This window comes from Mirounga leonina, unplaced genomic scaffold, assembly GCF_011800145.1.
Source record: "Mirounga leonina isolate KUSES-001 unplaced genomic scaffold, KU_Mleo_1.0 Mir_376, whole genome shotgun sequence".
Lineage (NCBI taxonomy): Eukaryota > Metazoa > Chordata > Mammalia > Carnivora > Phocidae > Mirounga > Mirounga leonina.
The window spans coordinates 9,877,766-9,893,516 of record NW_023270718.1 but is presented as its reverse complement, the minus strand read 5'-3'; the positions used below and the strand labels follow the sequence as shown (position 1 = coordinate 9,893,516).

General features: G+C 39.7%; 1 protein-coding gene across 5 annotated transcripts; it reads right to left on the bottom strand.

Moving 5' to 3' along the window:
* Positions 1-1,641: 1,641 nt before the first annotated feature.
* ZNF470 (zinc finger protein 470) lies at positions 1,642-15,718 on the bottom strand. Of its 5 annotated transcripts, none has more exons than XM_034986152.1 (6): positions 15,071-15,153; positions 14,081-14,172; positions 9,376-9,448; positions 8,512-8,638; positions 8,243-8,338; positions 1,642-6,217 (listed from the first exon to the last, which is right to left on the bottom strand). In XM_034986152.1, the coding sequence occupies exons 4-6, from the start codon at positions 8,543-8,545 to the stop codon at positions 4,344-4,346; spliced, it is 2,004 nt and encodes a 667-aa protein (XP_034842043.1). In that variant the 5' UTR covers positions 8,546-8,638; positions 9,376-9,448; positions 14,081-14,172; positions 15,071-15,153; the 3' UTR covers positions 1,642-4,343. The 5 variants fall into 5 exon arrangements, with proteins under 5 accessions (XP_034842043.1, XP_034842040.1, XP_034842042.1 ...); XM_034986149.1 differs by having other exon boundaries at positions 14,081-14,287; positions 15,071-15,131; XM_034986151.1 differs by lacking the exon at positions 14,081-14,172 and having other exon boundaries at positions 15,071-15,157.
* Between the last annotated feature and the right edge of the window lie 33 nt (positions 15,719-15,751).

Sequence of the window (15,751 nt, the reverse complement as noted above, 5' to 3'; positions counted from 1 at the left end):
ACACCCCTACCAGCAATTTACGAGATAAGAAGAGGTTAGGAAGCACAGACAGCACAGAGGGATGACCACATGAAGACACAGAGAGAAGGTGGCCATCTACAAGCCAAGGAGAGAAGCCTCAGAAGAAACCTACCCTGCCCACACCTCAATTTTATAGAACTGTAAGAAAACACATTTCTGTAGTTAAGTCACCCAGTCTGTGGCATTTCGTTATGACAGCCCTCCCAAACTAAGGCACCTAGGGAGGTGGTCTGACTAGAGGCTCTTCCAGAGCTGACCAAGCCCTAAGGCCCTGAGGGTCTGAAGTTCCTCTTCTGGGCACAGTCACCATCCCGACCTCACCCAAAGGCTGACAGCTGGGGGCTAACACTCTCTGCCTTTCCTCTTCCCTGAAGGAGAAGCTCTGGGAACCAGATGGTACCAAGGCAGGTACCTGGCTCCTTCAGTGCAGAAATACCACTGCTGCTGCTGTCTTTGTGTGTGTGTGTGAAGGGTAAATGGATCCAGGAGAGGGTAGCCTGGGAGGAACTGTGGGGGCTGCAGGCTGAGCCTCTGTTTCTTGCAGAGCCCCTGATCGGGATCTATACCAGCCAGCAGGTGGGACTCTGGTGATGCTCAGGCAGGTCTGTGGGTCCAGGTGCCCTGCACCTCTGCCCATACCTTAGGATGTCTTATGCATTCCTAACTCACGAGTACTGGTCCCATGATGGGGTTCATTTTTATTTGAATAATCCACAAATGACCCAGCCCCAAAAATGCAGGAGGAGATCAGAGCCAATCTGTCTTTTGGGGGATGCCCTGAGCATCAGAGATGCCAGATAGGGGACATCCTACTTTCAGGTAGAGAGAGAGAGAGAGGACCTAATGTCAGACAGCATTACCAATATTACAGGCTCTCAGTGCACACGCCAGGTGTGGAGTTGGTTTTCAGGAGGACACAAGGACGGGGTGTGGCCCCCTCTGCTCCATGAGCTGGGGTGGCATCCCATTCATGAGGACTCTGCCCTCATGACCTAGTCACTTTCCAAAGACCCCATCAGCATCATATACACTCTTTGGACTCAGCATTCCTCTTTCTCTTTAAGCTGCCATAATCCAGGATCCTGACCTCTACTCATTTCAGGTGACTACAAATAATAATTTACTTCTATGTTTACCCAGGGCACACCATGAGCTCTCACTTTCTTAGGCTAGAAAAGAAACGGGAGTCTTACTTGCTCCACCTCACCTAAAAACCAATTCCTAATACCTCAAATTTTCCAAAGATTCTATGGCCTATCACCTAATCTTCATACCAAACTCTGTATTGGTTAAGCTTCTTTAACTGCAAGCAAATGAGTAACGTAGGTAAAAAATGAAGTACTGGAAGAATGGCAGGTAGTTCGAGGAATTACAGCCTTAGAAAGCACAAAAACTAGAGTGACCCCAAAGATCTCAGCCATGAGAACACCAGTGTCATCCCTTTAGGGAGCTGCCATTGGATGATACGGACCCAACTGCCTCTCAAACTCCAGAGAGAATCTGATTAGCCAAGACCATCAAAGCCATATAGTACAGTATGTCAGCTGCTCAAAGGAAAAGAAGAGATGGTGTACTCAAAGGGAGGAGGCACGGAAAACAGGGCAGAGAAAAACAGGAAAATACATATTTTAAGTTTTATTTTTGATATTACAACTATGAGTTTATATTAGAACACAGACTGAAAATGTTTTTCATTTAGTGTAATACAACTATCCTTCTATGGCTATATACACATTTATACTTCTTTTTTCAACAGCGGCATGTAATTCTATTGAATGCATACACCATAATTAACTTACCCATTTACCCAGTACCCTAATAGTTTCTAATAGAGTTGAGTTCACCATTAAAAATTATTTTTGCCATTATACATTTACCTACCTTTGTACACTTTGGTTTTTGAAGAATAATGATTCAAACGGCATATACACACATAAATTTATATAACCGACAGTGGAATTGTCTTGTTTTTGACACAGTCACTAGATATAATCACTTTTCTGTGATTTAAAATCATTGGGGGAAAAAGGTAGATTGACATCACTTTATTTTGCATTTCCTTGATTACTAGTGACACTGGGTCATTTCCATTAGCTGTTTTTTCATCTTCTTTGAACTGGCCATTAGCTGTGTCCATTTTTTCTACTGAATTCCCGGTGTTACTATTTATTTGTAATAATGCTTTCAATATCAGGGATTATTATCCTTTGTTATGTTGGTTTGCAAACATATTCTTTCAATCTCATATTTGTATATTTGACTTTGATATTTTCCACACATAAATGTTATCTTAATGTCAGCTCCTGGGTTATGGGTAATACTTAAGAAGGTCTGCCTCAAAGTTATATTGTTTTTCTTGTACTTTAATATTGTACTTAGATCTTTGATCTTTCAGAGCTTCATTAGTGTAGAAGGTATAGTCCTGTCTTTCCATAGAGCTAAGTGTCCCAACACCACTCGATTAATCCATCTTCCCCCCACCGCAATGAAAAATCCTTTTTATCATACGTAAGGGGAGTCTAATAGGACGACCCATCCCCTCCTCTCTATCCCAAAGTAAAGAAAGCCCCAAAGCTTCATCTTCTAGCACTCATGCCCTCTGGATAAGAGGTCCCCTCAGATGGCCTACTTTGCTGTCACAGGTAACAGTCAAGAGAGAACCCCAAAAGCACTGTATGCTCCAAGTAAGAGTACTCCTCCACGGGTGGGGGTATTCTTTTTTAGGTAATGAAATGTGGTAATGGTTGCACAAATCTGAACATACTAAGTCACTGAATTGTATACTTTAAATGGGTGAATTGTATGGTATGTGAATTATATCTCAGTAAGGCTGTTACAAAAAAACATGAACAAAAAACCCTCCACCAGACCCAAAATCACTATTGATAAGAGTGAAGAGAACTCTCATGATCCTTCTTAAACACTCAATTCTCTCTTCCTGCAACAATGAAAGCATAATTATCTACCTTAGGACTAAAATGACTATTCTCATTATGCCCGCTGTATCTGACAGTTCCCTGCTTCTAATGCCCATATGTTCTGGGAATAGTAAGGCACTCCTTGCCATCACTCCCTAGCTCCCTCTTTCAGTGAGTTCTCATCGTGGTACATGTTGCATACTTATCACATAGTATGTATTTCAACTTTGTCTGTCTTCCCCCACTAGGTCTGTAGGGGCAAAAACTTGCATATTTGCACTCTGCTGTATCCCCGGCACCTAAAAACACGGCCTGGCACGTTAGTCAATGCTCAGTTAATGTTAAGTGAGTGAGTACTACATTCCTTACTATACCACAATTCTATATTCTACAGATGGTCAGAATCAGCTCGTCAACTTAAAAATAGATTGGTATTTTTATTGGACTATTGATAAATTTACATATTTAGCACAGGGAGGAATATCTTTGCCAGACTCTTTCTATACAAAGACAGGTCTAGCTTTCCATTTACTCTACTTTTTAATATTTAAAAAGTGAGTTTAAGTTTTAAGATCTACATTCATAAGCTAACTGCAGCATATGTTTTTGTTTTGGTACCAGTCTTGTCAGTTTCATAGAGTAAGATGGGCAGCTTTACTGTATTTATTTTATGCTCTAGAAGAATTCAAACATCACAGGAATTGTCTGTGCTTTCCTACAGGTGAAAGTGTTAAACTACCTTTTTCTGGTTATTTCATGGCTATTAATCTACTCAAGTTTTCTAGCTTGCTGACTTTAGTTTGTTCTTAGTATCTGGCTAATCCTACATTCTACCAAATGCCTTTGTTCTAAGTGGCTTATTCTAACTTCTAAGCACCAGGCAAAGTGAGAGTCCCTCATCAGCAATGCTACAAGTCCTTGTATTTAGTCATACACAGGGCGTGGTAAGCCAACACGTGACCTTGTTCATCACAGAATCTTTCAGTTCTGAATGTGTTCATTTTTCTACCTCCTGGGGAAGCAGAAGAGTCCTTTGTCTTCTCTAAAATGTACAGGTTTCTTAGTCTTAACCTACTAGATTTTACAGGCAGCTGAACATGACAGCAAGGAAACCTTTACCTTAATGGCACTAATTATATGTCAAGGGTTGTGTGCTAAGCCCTTTAAATGGACTATCTGACATATTCTTAAAGATAAATGTTTTAAATGGGAAAGTAAAATAGATTTTTATTTTTAAAAGGTTAAGCTGGCTACAGTGTTAAAAATGCACTTGAGGGGAGCAAGAGGGATAATGGTTAACACTATGGTAAGAATAAAAACGAGATGGGTTCATCTTGGACTATGATGATGGGACATACACTGGACAAAAGTGGACAGATCCTAGAGGCATTTAGAAGACTGAATCTAGAGGACTTGGTGGAATGGGGGTGAGGAGGAGGGAATAATAGAGGATGACTCTCCAGTATGAATTCGCTGATGATGAGCAAGATGTACACTCTGCCTGAAGGCTTTCCCACATTCCTTACATTCATAGGGCCTTTCTCCAGTATGAATTCTCTTATGAAGTGTAAGATGGGCAATCTGGCTGAAGGCTTTGCTACATTCCTTACACTCATAAGGTTTTTCTCCTGTATGAATTCTTTGATGTAGAGTAAGGGATTTACGATGGCTAAAGGCTTTCCCACAAACATTACATTCATAAGGTTTCTCGCCTGTATGACATCTCTGGTGACAAATCAGGGATGCTCTCTGTCTGAATGCCTTTCCACATTCAAGACACACATATGGTCTTTTGCCAGTGTGGAGTCTCTGATGTTGAACAAGATAGGAACCATCACTAAAGGCCTTCCCACATTCAATACATTCATAAGGCTTCTCACCAGTATGAACTCTCTGGTGTTGAACAAGGTGTGCAATTTGACTGAAGGCCTTACCACATTCCTTACATTCGTAAGGTTTCTCTCCAGTGTGTATTTTCTGATGTTGTGCAAGGTGTGCATTTTGGCTGAAAGTTTTGCTGCATTCCTTACATTCATAAGGTTTCTCTCCAGTATGAATTCTCTGATGATGAGCAAGGTGTGTGCTCTGCCGAAACGCTTTCCCACATTCTTTACATTCATAGGGTTTCTCTCCAGTATGAACTCTTTGATGAAGAGTAAGTGAGCCACGATGGCTAAAGGCTTTCTCACAGATACTACACTCATAAGGTTTCTCTCCTGTATGAATTCTCTGATGTACAGTCAGGGACGAGCCATGGCTAAAAGCCTTCCCACACACATTACATTTGTAAGGTCTCTCTCCAGTATGAATTCTCTTATGCTGAATAAGGCCTATGTGATCAGTGAAAGCCTTCCCACAATCAATACAATCAAACGGTTTCTCTCCAGTATGATAATACCTCCGATGGCGTATAAGAGAAGCATTCTGCCTGAAAGCCTTCCCACAGTCAATACATTCATATGGTCTTTTTCCAGTGTGAATCCTTCGATGATGAGCTAGGGATGAACAATCACTAAAAGCCTTCCCACATTCAATACATTCATAGGGTTTCTCTCCAGTATGAACTCTCTGATGTTGAGCAAGATGTGCAAGCTGGCTGAAGGCTTTATTACACTGCTTACATTGATAAGGTTTTTCTCCAGTATGAACTCTCTGATGTTGAATAAGATGAGCATTCTGACTGAAGGCTTTCCCACATTCAGTACATTCAAACGGTTTTTCTCCAGTATGTATTCTCTGATGTTGAGCAAGGTGGGCACTCTGACTAAAGGCTTTCCCACATTCAATACATTCATAGGGTTTCTCTCCAGTATGAATTCTTTGATGAAGAGTAAGGGTTGAGATTTTGCTGAAAGTTTTCTCACAGTCATTACATTTCAAAAGTTTCTTTTCTCCATAGACTTGCTTGTGTTTTTTAACAAATGAATGTGTTTTTAAACTTTTCTTATCTGTGTCAAAATTATATATTCTCTCTTCGATGGGAAATACCTGCTTTAGATAAGATAATCTTTTCAGATGAAAAACTGTCCCAGATTTGTTAAAGCGGTCTCTTTTCTCAATAAGGGTATCTATATGAGTGACTGTCTCTTGACTAAAGTATGTCTTCTGACTTACCAGCTCCCTCGTAAACAGGTCTTCACATTTCCAGTTTACCCCTAATGTGGAACATTTAAGGTCATAGCTTGGAAGTCTTTCCATTATCATTGCCTGGGATAATTTTTCTTCATAAATGCCCTGGTTTGGAGATAATTCCTTGGTCATCCAAGTATATTCCAAGTCTGAAAGATATTAAGAAAGCAAATGTCTCCTTTACTTAAGGCTAGAAGAATGGAAACTTCCAAAGTGAAACCATGTGAATCAGTTATTGAAGACCACAGAGATCTTTGACAATAGTTATATAAAGTCAGGCAATGCAACTATCTTTGCATTTTTGGAATAAACCCTCCTGGCCTCTGGTGTATTATTTCAATATGACTTTTTATTTAAAATTATGTAACAATATTCATAATTGAGATTTGTCTGTATTTTCCTTTTTTGATGCTATTTCAGTAAGATTTTGGCATCAAGTGTTATGTTGTCTTCATAAACACAATTTTTTAAATTTCTCTTTTTTATTTTCTGTCATGGAACATTTTAAACAATGTTGATGATATTTTTCCTTACGGGTTTTACAGAATTTATTTGTGGAACTATTCGGCGTTGTTGCTTCTGTTCTTGGGGGAGGCAGTTCTAAGATAACTTTCTACATTTCTTCAATGGTAACCAGTCTGTTTAAATTTTCTCTCTCTTCTGGTGTCAGTTGCAGTAATTTATATTCTCCTAAAACATTACCCATCTCATCCAGGTTTTCAAATTATTTACAGAAAATTGAGGAAAATAGATTCATATTTTTTTATATATGATTCTTTTAAATACATATGCATCACTGGTTACTATTATTTCTTTTGTTTTCTCTCATTTGTTTATATATTTGACAGTTTATATATTTTATTGGTTTTCTAAAAAAGCACCAATTTGATTCTCATTAAATCTACTATTTTCTAGTTCATTTATTCCTATTTTTATCTCCAGCAGTGTAAGTCACTATACATAACTTATTTTAGTTTTCCTTAGACTCTTTTTGTTCTTTTTCTAATATCTTGAGTTGGATGCTTATTTATATTTTTTCTTATTTCTTATTTACTAATGTACACCATTAGGGCTATAAGTGACCTACCAACATCCTCTTCTTGAACCTATGAGAACTGGAAGCAGGAAAAATCCATACTACAAGCTACAGAATAAACTGTAGCCATCTCACTTGAGGCTGATTCCACTGTAATATATAATCTATAAACTCTTATCTAGCTTTCATACCAAAAAAAACAGCTTTCAAGCAAGGCAGGGAAAAAATAAATTAATTAAAAAAAATAAACTGGGCCAAAAATCCCAATGAGTACAACAAAAGTGGGGAGATGATGAACAAAGAGAAAGGAAGTAATGTTAGTTACCTAATTTATTCATCTTTTATATGAGAATCAAATGACGATGTTTTGAATGGATGCATTTTATTTTATTTGAGACAGAACATGGAGGAAGAGTGAGAGGGAGAAGCAGACTCCCTGCTGAGCAGAGAGCCTGATGCGGGGCTTGATCTCAGAACCCTGAGATCATGACCTGAGCCAAAGGCAGATGCTTAACCGACTGAGCCACCCAGGTGCCCCAAGTGGATGAATTTTAAAATACAGATTTAAAAATATATCAAGACATAAGGGTTGTTAACAACTTGTAGGACTAAAAACCTTTTCAATTCAAGGACTGAGATGGTATGAAGGGGAAAAAAAAACCAGACATAAACAACAAAGCAAAAATCAGTAACAAAACAAACACTAAAGACAAAAATAATTAAAAGCAAAGGGAAGAGCATAACTATAATAATTGTTAACCTGATAAGCTCACATTTTAAAGAAAATATTTAAACCAGTTCAAAAAACTAAACATAAATTTATCTGAAGAATTCAGAAATATTGAACATCAGAGATCATTATACATGGTACTTGAGAACTAGGTAAGCTTCATAGAAGATAACAGAGTTCACAAACAGATTGTGGTATCTGCAGGAAATTAGAAAAGGTAAAAATGGCATGTCACATCAGTGGCGAATATCTATTTAAAATATAGTGTTAGAACAAAAAGTTGCAATTTGAGACGGATTTTGAGAGGTGTTTTCCAACAAGTATCAGAGAAGGAACATCTTTTTTTTTTTTTTCCAGAGAAGAAACATCTTGAGAATAGTTTCCCTGACTCTAGTTATCTGCACTTACCTGGACAGAGGCCTCCTGTCATCTCTCCTTTCATCATCCAAGGCTCTTTACCTTGCTCCAATAAGGCAATCACATCTGGTTTAGAAATGCAAAGACCTGCATATAAGAAAAGATAAGAAAATTGGCTAGGTTGTGGATATTGCAGAGCTATGACCCAATCCAAATGGTATTGAGAGAAAAGGGATATTGTAGGGAAGTGCTGATAAAGGCATAAAAAAGACTACTGAGGTGAAAAGACTCCAAAATGGGGAGGAGGAAGATACTCTTACCCAATGAAAGCAGGTTCCTGTAGTTCTCTAGCATCACTTTCTTATACAAAGTCCTTTGAGCAAGATTCAGCCATTCCCATTCGTCTTGGGAGAAGTCTATGGCCACATCTGTGAAAGTCACTGAATCCTGAAATGACACAAAAATAATCTTGCTAAATCTTCATGCCATTACTTAGCTGGCTTTAGGGGTAAAGGGCTATGCTATTCACACTATGGGGGGAAAAATACCCCAACACTGTGCATAAGTAATTACACCAGGGTATAAATCATCCAGCTCATACAGTTAGCTACTGGACAACTTTTCTGCCTAGTTATATCATACATATTAGGAAAAAGAAAAAATATGAGAGACACTCTCTGCTCTTCAAACATTTACAATTTTATAGTGGTGAGAAGATACTCTAAGAAAAAATGTTGACTGAAGACAGAATATCAAGTACTAAATTGCAGTTGACCCTTAAACAACACAGGTTTGAACTTCACAAGTCCACTTACATGTGAATTTTTTTCAGTAAATAAGTACAGTATTGTAAGCGTATTTTCTCTTCCGTATGACTTTAACAAATTCTTTTCTCTAGCTCACTTTATTGTAAGAATATAACATATAATACACATAGCATATGAAATACGTATTACTCAACTGTTTATATTTTAATCAGTAAGGCTTCTAGTTAACAGCAGGCTATTAGTAGTTATGTTTGGGGGGAACAAAGTTATATGTGGATTTCCAACTATGCGGGGATCAAAGCCTCCAACCCCCATGTTGTTCAAAGGTCAACTATATTTTATCTATGTTAGGAGCTAGACCACTTTTCTTTAACTCCTTTGGGACTGTGAGGGAAAGTTTCAAGGAAGGATGCTGACCTGATGAACATGATTTCAACCTCCACAATATATTCTAAGAAATCCTAGTATTCTGAGATGTTAAGAGGTACGTCTAAAAAATGAAAGAAAAAAAAATGACTAGCAATACTTTTTCCTTGTCACATAAAAATATATTTGCATTAGGAAAACACATTTGGAAAGTTGGTTTTTTTCTAATCTGCTGAGAAGTACCAGAAGAGATCATACGAGATGAGCACAACCTGTTTTGTTATATGGGCTGAATTTCCTAACCAGGAAAAGATACCAGTCATCCATTTTGTGGTTGCTGGCAGATTTTCCATTTCTTACTTTGTGATTTCACTTATATCAACATTTAAGAATGAGTTTTGAATAAACAGTTGTAAATAAAACCAGAGAAAAAGCTCAGATTATTCCAAAGAATTCAGGCTCTGGCACTGACTAGCTAGGTGATCTTGGCAAAGTTAATAACTGCACATGCCTCAGTTTCCCCACACAAAAAAATGGGAATAATTTTGGTAGCTACCTCACAGCTGAATTGTGAGAATTAAATAATGTAACAGTCACAGTACCTGGCTAAGTGCTCAAGTACTGTTACCAAAGACAACAATGAAGGAGGGATAGGAAAGAAGGAATAGAAGGACAAGGCCAAGCACAGCTGAAAATATTTGGTTTAATACTTCAACAAAAGTTTCACTTATGTTTTATTTTACCTAATTTCAATATACTATAGTAGTTAAGAACATGGTCTCTGGGGCGCCTGGGTGGCTCAGTCGGTTAAGCGTCTGCCTTCAGCTCAGGTCATGATCTCAGGGTCCTGGGATCGAGTCCCGCATTGGGCTCCCTGCTCTGTGGGGAGCCTGCTTCTCCCTCTCCTCCCCACTTGTGCTCTCTCAGTATCTCTGTCTCTCTCTCAGATAAATAAAATCTAAAAAAACAAAACAAAACAAAACAAAACATGGTCTCTGAAGCCAGACTATGTTCAAATCCTGTTCTGTTCAGTAAGCTGAAGATACTAGTTTTGCTTTCAATCTTTGGAGATTTTTTTTTTTTTAAGATTTTATTTATTTGACAGAGAGAGACACGGCGAGAGAGGGAACACAAGCAGGAGGAGTGGGAGAGGGAGAAGCAGGCCTCCCGCGGAGCAGGGAGCCCGATGCGGGACTCGATCCCAGGACCCTGGGACCATGACCTGAGCCGAAGGCAGATGCTTAACAACTGAGCCACCCAGGCGCCCCCTTTGGAGATATTTTAAATAACTCAGAAGAACAGTGTACTGTATCTACACATATATGTTTACCATTTCTGTTGTACTTTCTTCATTCCTGATGTTCCAGTTCCCTCCTTATAATTTCTATCTAAAGAACTTCCTTTTGCAATTCTTTTAGAAATCTGTCAATGAATTTTCTTAGTTTTCCTTCATATGAGAAACTATTTCACCTTCAATTTTGAAGGCAATTTTTGCTTGACATATAATGCTGGGTTGACAGTTCCTTCCTCTGAGTGCTTTTTAAGTTGTTCTACTTCCTTCTGCCATGATTTCTGATAGAAAATCCACAGAACTGAAATCACTGCTGCCCTATATGTTTTTTCTTTTTTTTAAGATTTTATTTGACACATAGAGCAGGAGAGAGATCACAAGCAGGTGGGAGGGCAGAGGGAGAGGGAGAAGCAGGCTCCCAGCCAATCAGGGAGCCCGATGTGGGGCTCGATCCCAGGACCCTGGGATCATGACCTGAGCTGAAGGCAGACACTTAATGGACTGAGCCACCCAGGCGCCCTGCTGCCCTGTATGTTAAGCATCATTTTTCTCTGGCTGGTTTCAAGGTTTTCCCCCTATCTATAGTTTTCAGCAGTCATTATAAAGCTCCCAAGCAAGGATTTCTTTTGAGTTTATCATGCTGGAGTTTGCTGAGCTTCATGGATCCACAAGTTTATGTCTTTCACTAAAGTTGGGAATTTTTCAGCCATTATTTCTTCAAATATTTTTTCTACACTTCACTTTCTCCTTTTTGGGACTTAAATGATACAAATGTTAAACATCTGGTATTGTCCCACAGGGCCCTGAGGCTCTCTTCAATCTTTTATCTATTGTTCAGATGAGATAGTTTCTATTTACCTTCAAGTTCACTAACTCTTTCCACTGTCATCTCCATAATGCCACTAAGCCCATCCAGTGAGCTTATTTTGGTAATTATATTTTTGATTTCTTACTGATATTTTCTATTTCTTGGCTGAGACAATCTATTTGCTTCAGGAGTGTTTACTTGCTCAAGCATTTTTATAATAGCTGCTTTAAAATCTTTATAATTCCAACATATATGTCACATCAATGTTAGTATCTGGTGATTTCCTTTTTCCCTGGGAATTGAAATTTCCCTGGTTTTCCATAAGCTGAGTAATTTTAGGTAGTATCCTTGACATTTTAGATGTTACGAGACTCTATGTCTTGTTTAAATTATATGGAGAGTGTTGACGCTTTGTTCAGGCTCCATTTCCAAAGCCTATGAAGTGACATTCACCTCTGTCCTACTTGTGTACTACTCTGGCCAGCGATCTATCCTGAGTTCACTTCTCCTGGAGTATGGTATGCTCTTCAGGGCCAGACACATGCACGAGCAACTTAGAGTGAGCCCAGGAGTTCATCAACAACTTCAAATAGTTGATTTCCAAAGCTCCTCCTTCTCTGTGGTCTCTCCAGTGTTTTCTACTTCCTAGTGGTCCCCTTTTTAGTCCTCTGGCCAGATAACTGAGGCTTATTTATTCTCCTCTACTGTGTAGCTACCCTAACGTACCCAGCCCTGGGGCCAAGCAAGGAAAGAACAGAAGCAGGAAACAAAAGGCAGTAAGAGTTTACTCCACCCTCTGGGGAACACAGCTTCTTCAATTACAGAGAAAATTTCTCCTCCTTCAGAGTTTTAGACTTCTGCAGACCCCACTGCTACTGTCTCAGGGCACAAGAAAACAGAGAACTTTTTTTTAAGATTTTCTTTATTTATTTGACACAGAGGGACACAGTGAGAGAGGGAACACAAGCAGGGGGAGTGGGAGAGGGAGAAGCAGGCCTCCTGCAGAGCAGGGAGCCTGATGTGGGGCTCAATCCCAGGACCATGGGATCATGACCCGAGCCGAAGGCAGACGTTTAACGACTGAGCCACCCAAGTGCCCCAGAGAACCTTTTTTTTTTTTTAATATTTTATTTATTTGACAGAGAGAAACAGCGAGAGAAGGAACACAAGCAGTGGGAGTGGGAGAGGGGGAAGCAGGCTTCCCGCAGAGCAAGGAGCCCGATGCAGAGCTCGATCCCAGGACCCCAGGATCATGACCCGAGCCGAAAGCAGACACTCAACCGACTGAGCCACCCAGGTGCCCCGAGAACTTTTTTTTTTTTAAGGTAGATTTCCATCCACCCTCTCTGAGCATTAGATCCCCTTCCTACTTCTTGAGCCTGAACTAGGTTTTCTCCTGCAGTTCTTTTTATCCATGACAAAACCCCCTTCTGGGTTTTGTGCTTTGTTGAATCCATGCTACGAGATACTGGGAGGGGGGAGAAAAAAGGTAAACACATCGCATTTTGGGTTTCTTCCCCAATCAGCCTGCTACTATTTACTTTTTAGAGACCTCAAATTGCTGCTCCATGTATGCTGTTCTGGTTCTATAGCAACTTTCAGTGGGAAAGACAGGGTAATAAAGTATGCTCAGTCCATCTTACCCAGAACAAGGACTCTCCCAAATTCAGTGTAAGTTATTATTAGTTTTAAAATTAACATTCCATTGGACATAAAAAGCCTCGTTATGTTTAGGGTTCCTTGTGCATCAAACATCATATTGTAGGTTTTTCACATGTTTTACTGTGTATATGATGTGTGTATTATATATATTGTATGAAGAACTACATGGGCACATAGGCAAACAGAAGCATACAAAGCTAACGTTTATATAGTGCTTATTATGTGCCAGGTACTTTTCTAAATACTTAAAATGCATGAACTCATTAATGCTCACAACAGTACTATAAATGAGCTACTGGTATTATTCCCATTTTATGGTTGAGGAAACTGAAATTAAGGTAATACATCTAGCTCCACTGTATACTAGGAACTGTACCCAGGCAGTCTGCTGCCAGAGTCATGTTGTTAATCTTTATGCCATGCTCTGCCACCCTCAAGATATTTTCCTCTCACAAATAACAACACTGCTTACATCTGAAATGCTTAAATGCTTAGGAAACAAGTTCCATTGGTACTGCATGCTTTGTGGCATTGTATCTGATCAGAAAAGGTGTTTTGCTTTAAGTTGCTCGTTGTGTCTTTTACATAAAATAAAGACAATTTTACTACCCTGTTACTTTTTATTTGGTAAGTTTTTTAAGTTTATTAATAAAATTTTATAATTTCTTACAATAAAATTTGCTGATGACACTCATTTAGCAGTTCACTTTAATCAGAACATGAATTACAGTTCTTAAGTCTACTACTGGTCGTAAAAATATTAAAATTGTTCTGGAGTAAAGTTTGAGAAACTCTAATCCACAAGAAATTAAGAATGAGAATTTAGTCCAAGAAAATAATCAGTGATGAGGGCAAAAATTCAACAACAAAGATGATGACTGCAGTAATCTCAGTTAAGTAATAAAACATTGGCGATAATTTAGCTTTGGAACAAAGGTCTGATTAAATAGATTATGGAATTCATCCTAGAAAGAAAAAAGGATATAGAACATTACCTGGCATTTTAAGATGCTCATGATTCCAAGTCATGCATACGCTGGCTCAAATGCCGGCCACCTCACCTATGCGTGCAGGTATCTTCCTCTTCCTTCAAGATACAACTCAGGAATCACACCTCCCAACCCCTCCTCCCTCCAACACGGAGTATGGCTGTGTAGGCTCTATGCCATTCACGGATCTCTCACCAAGGAGGCAAAAAGGAGCTAAAAATAAAGTAGATTTCCTCTTGCTAGACTGTGGCCTGTCACAGAGCTTCACCACTCTAGAAGAAGGGACACCTTTTTCTAACTCACCCAAAGGTATTCACATGGCCTATGAATGGTCCTTCCTCACTACTCCAGAGGAAGTCTAGTCTATACCTACAGCACTGATCACATTGTATAAATAAATGTTCGCTGCCTTTTCACTTCTCCAACAGATTATAAGCTCTATGAAAGCCAGGATGGCTACTTAGGAAGTAAGCAGATCATGGCTCTCAAATTTTCTCAAAGGACTGTATTTCTGTGTTGTCACATACTTATGAAAAAACAGCACATGGAAAAGCTCAGAGTGGGTCATTTCTTAAATGAAAACTAAACAGCTATAGGAAGAAGAGGAAACTCTTGAGAGGGCACTAGGTTATTTGAGTCTATCTCTATGGCCCCCATCACTCCCCAGAAAGGGAGGAAATAGGCCCCAGGGTGAACTCTGAAGCAGACAAACTTCAGAAGGAAACAAACATTACCAAATCCTGGAAAGCAAGACTGTATTTTAAGAAGGGAAGAGGGAGGGCGCCTGGGGGGGCTCAGTTGGTTAAACGACTGCCTTCGGCTCAGGTCATGATCCTGGAGTCGGGATCGAGTCCTGCATCGGGCTCCCTGCTTAGCGGGGAGTCTGCTTCTCCCTCCTTCCCCCTTCTCATGTGCTCTCTCTCTTTCTCTCTCTCTCAAATAAATAAATAAAATCTTAGAAAAAAAAAAAAAGGGAAAGAGGGAATAGTAACTCACCAGGGACGAGGCTTTAAGAAGTTCAACTCCCATCACCTCCTCCTCTTCCTGGTTCCTCATTAGAAGGGCTTTACCCTGAGAGGGCAGAGCTGGGAGAGGAGAAAGGAGTACTGAGAAGCTGTGTCGCTCTAATAATTACTGCCTAGAAACTCTTTCCTCCCTTCAGCTCCTTCTGTTCTCACTCCCCCACTCCCACCCCAAAATCCCCTCACAATCCAGGCACTCACAGGGACACCTATAATTTACAGCTGGGGTTCTTCTCTGCTCTGAGTTTTCAGGCTGAGCACAACTTCCCTCTCTCTCAAAGTCACCCATTCATTAACATTTGGAAAAAGCCATCTCGCCCGGAAGAGAAGTATTACCTCTGTTACAACAAAGAGTCCATGTGGCTTAGAGAGACTGGACCCCCCCAAAAAAAAACCATCAAGAGACCCATTTTGCTTTGTGAAAAACTTTAGTTTTAAAAAAGTCCCTTGTCCACTCTGAGCCAAGTTTCTTCAATCAGAAAGAGTTTGAAAAATAGAAACTTGCTCAGTGGGGGTTTCGGGATCTCAACCCTTGGGGATCTCAACCCCTTCCCCGGAACTCTGGACAGGTCAGCTTCGTACTCCGGCTCCAGGGACTCCCCCCATGACTCTCTGGACAGGTCAGCCTCACACTCTGGGCCCAGGGACATCACCC

Bases quoted from the DNA above. Each gene is read 5' to 3' on its own strand.
- ZNF470 (XM_034986147.1), bottom strand. From the start codon at position 15,130: ATGAGGAACCAGGAAGAGGAGGAGGTGATGGGAGTTGAACTTCTTAAA. The intron at 8,639-15,070 runs GTGAGTTACTAT...GTGTCATTTCAG, and splicing joins TTCTTAAAGCCTCGTCCCTG to GATTCAGTGACTTTCACAGA. The intron at 6,218-8,242 runs GTAAGTGCAGAT...AATATCTTTCAG, and splicing joins GACAGGAGGCCTCTGTCCAG to ACTTGGAATATACTTGGATG.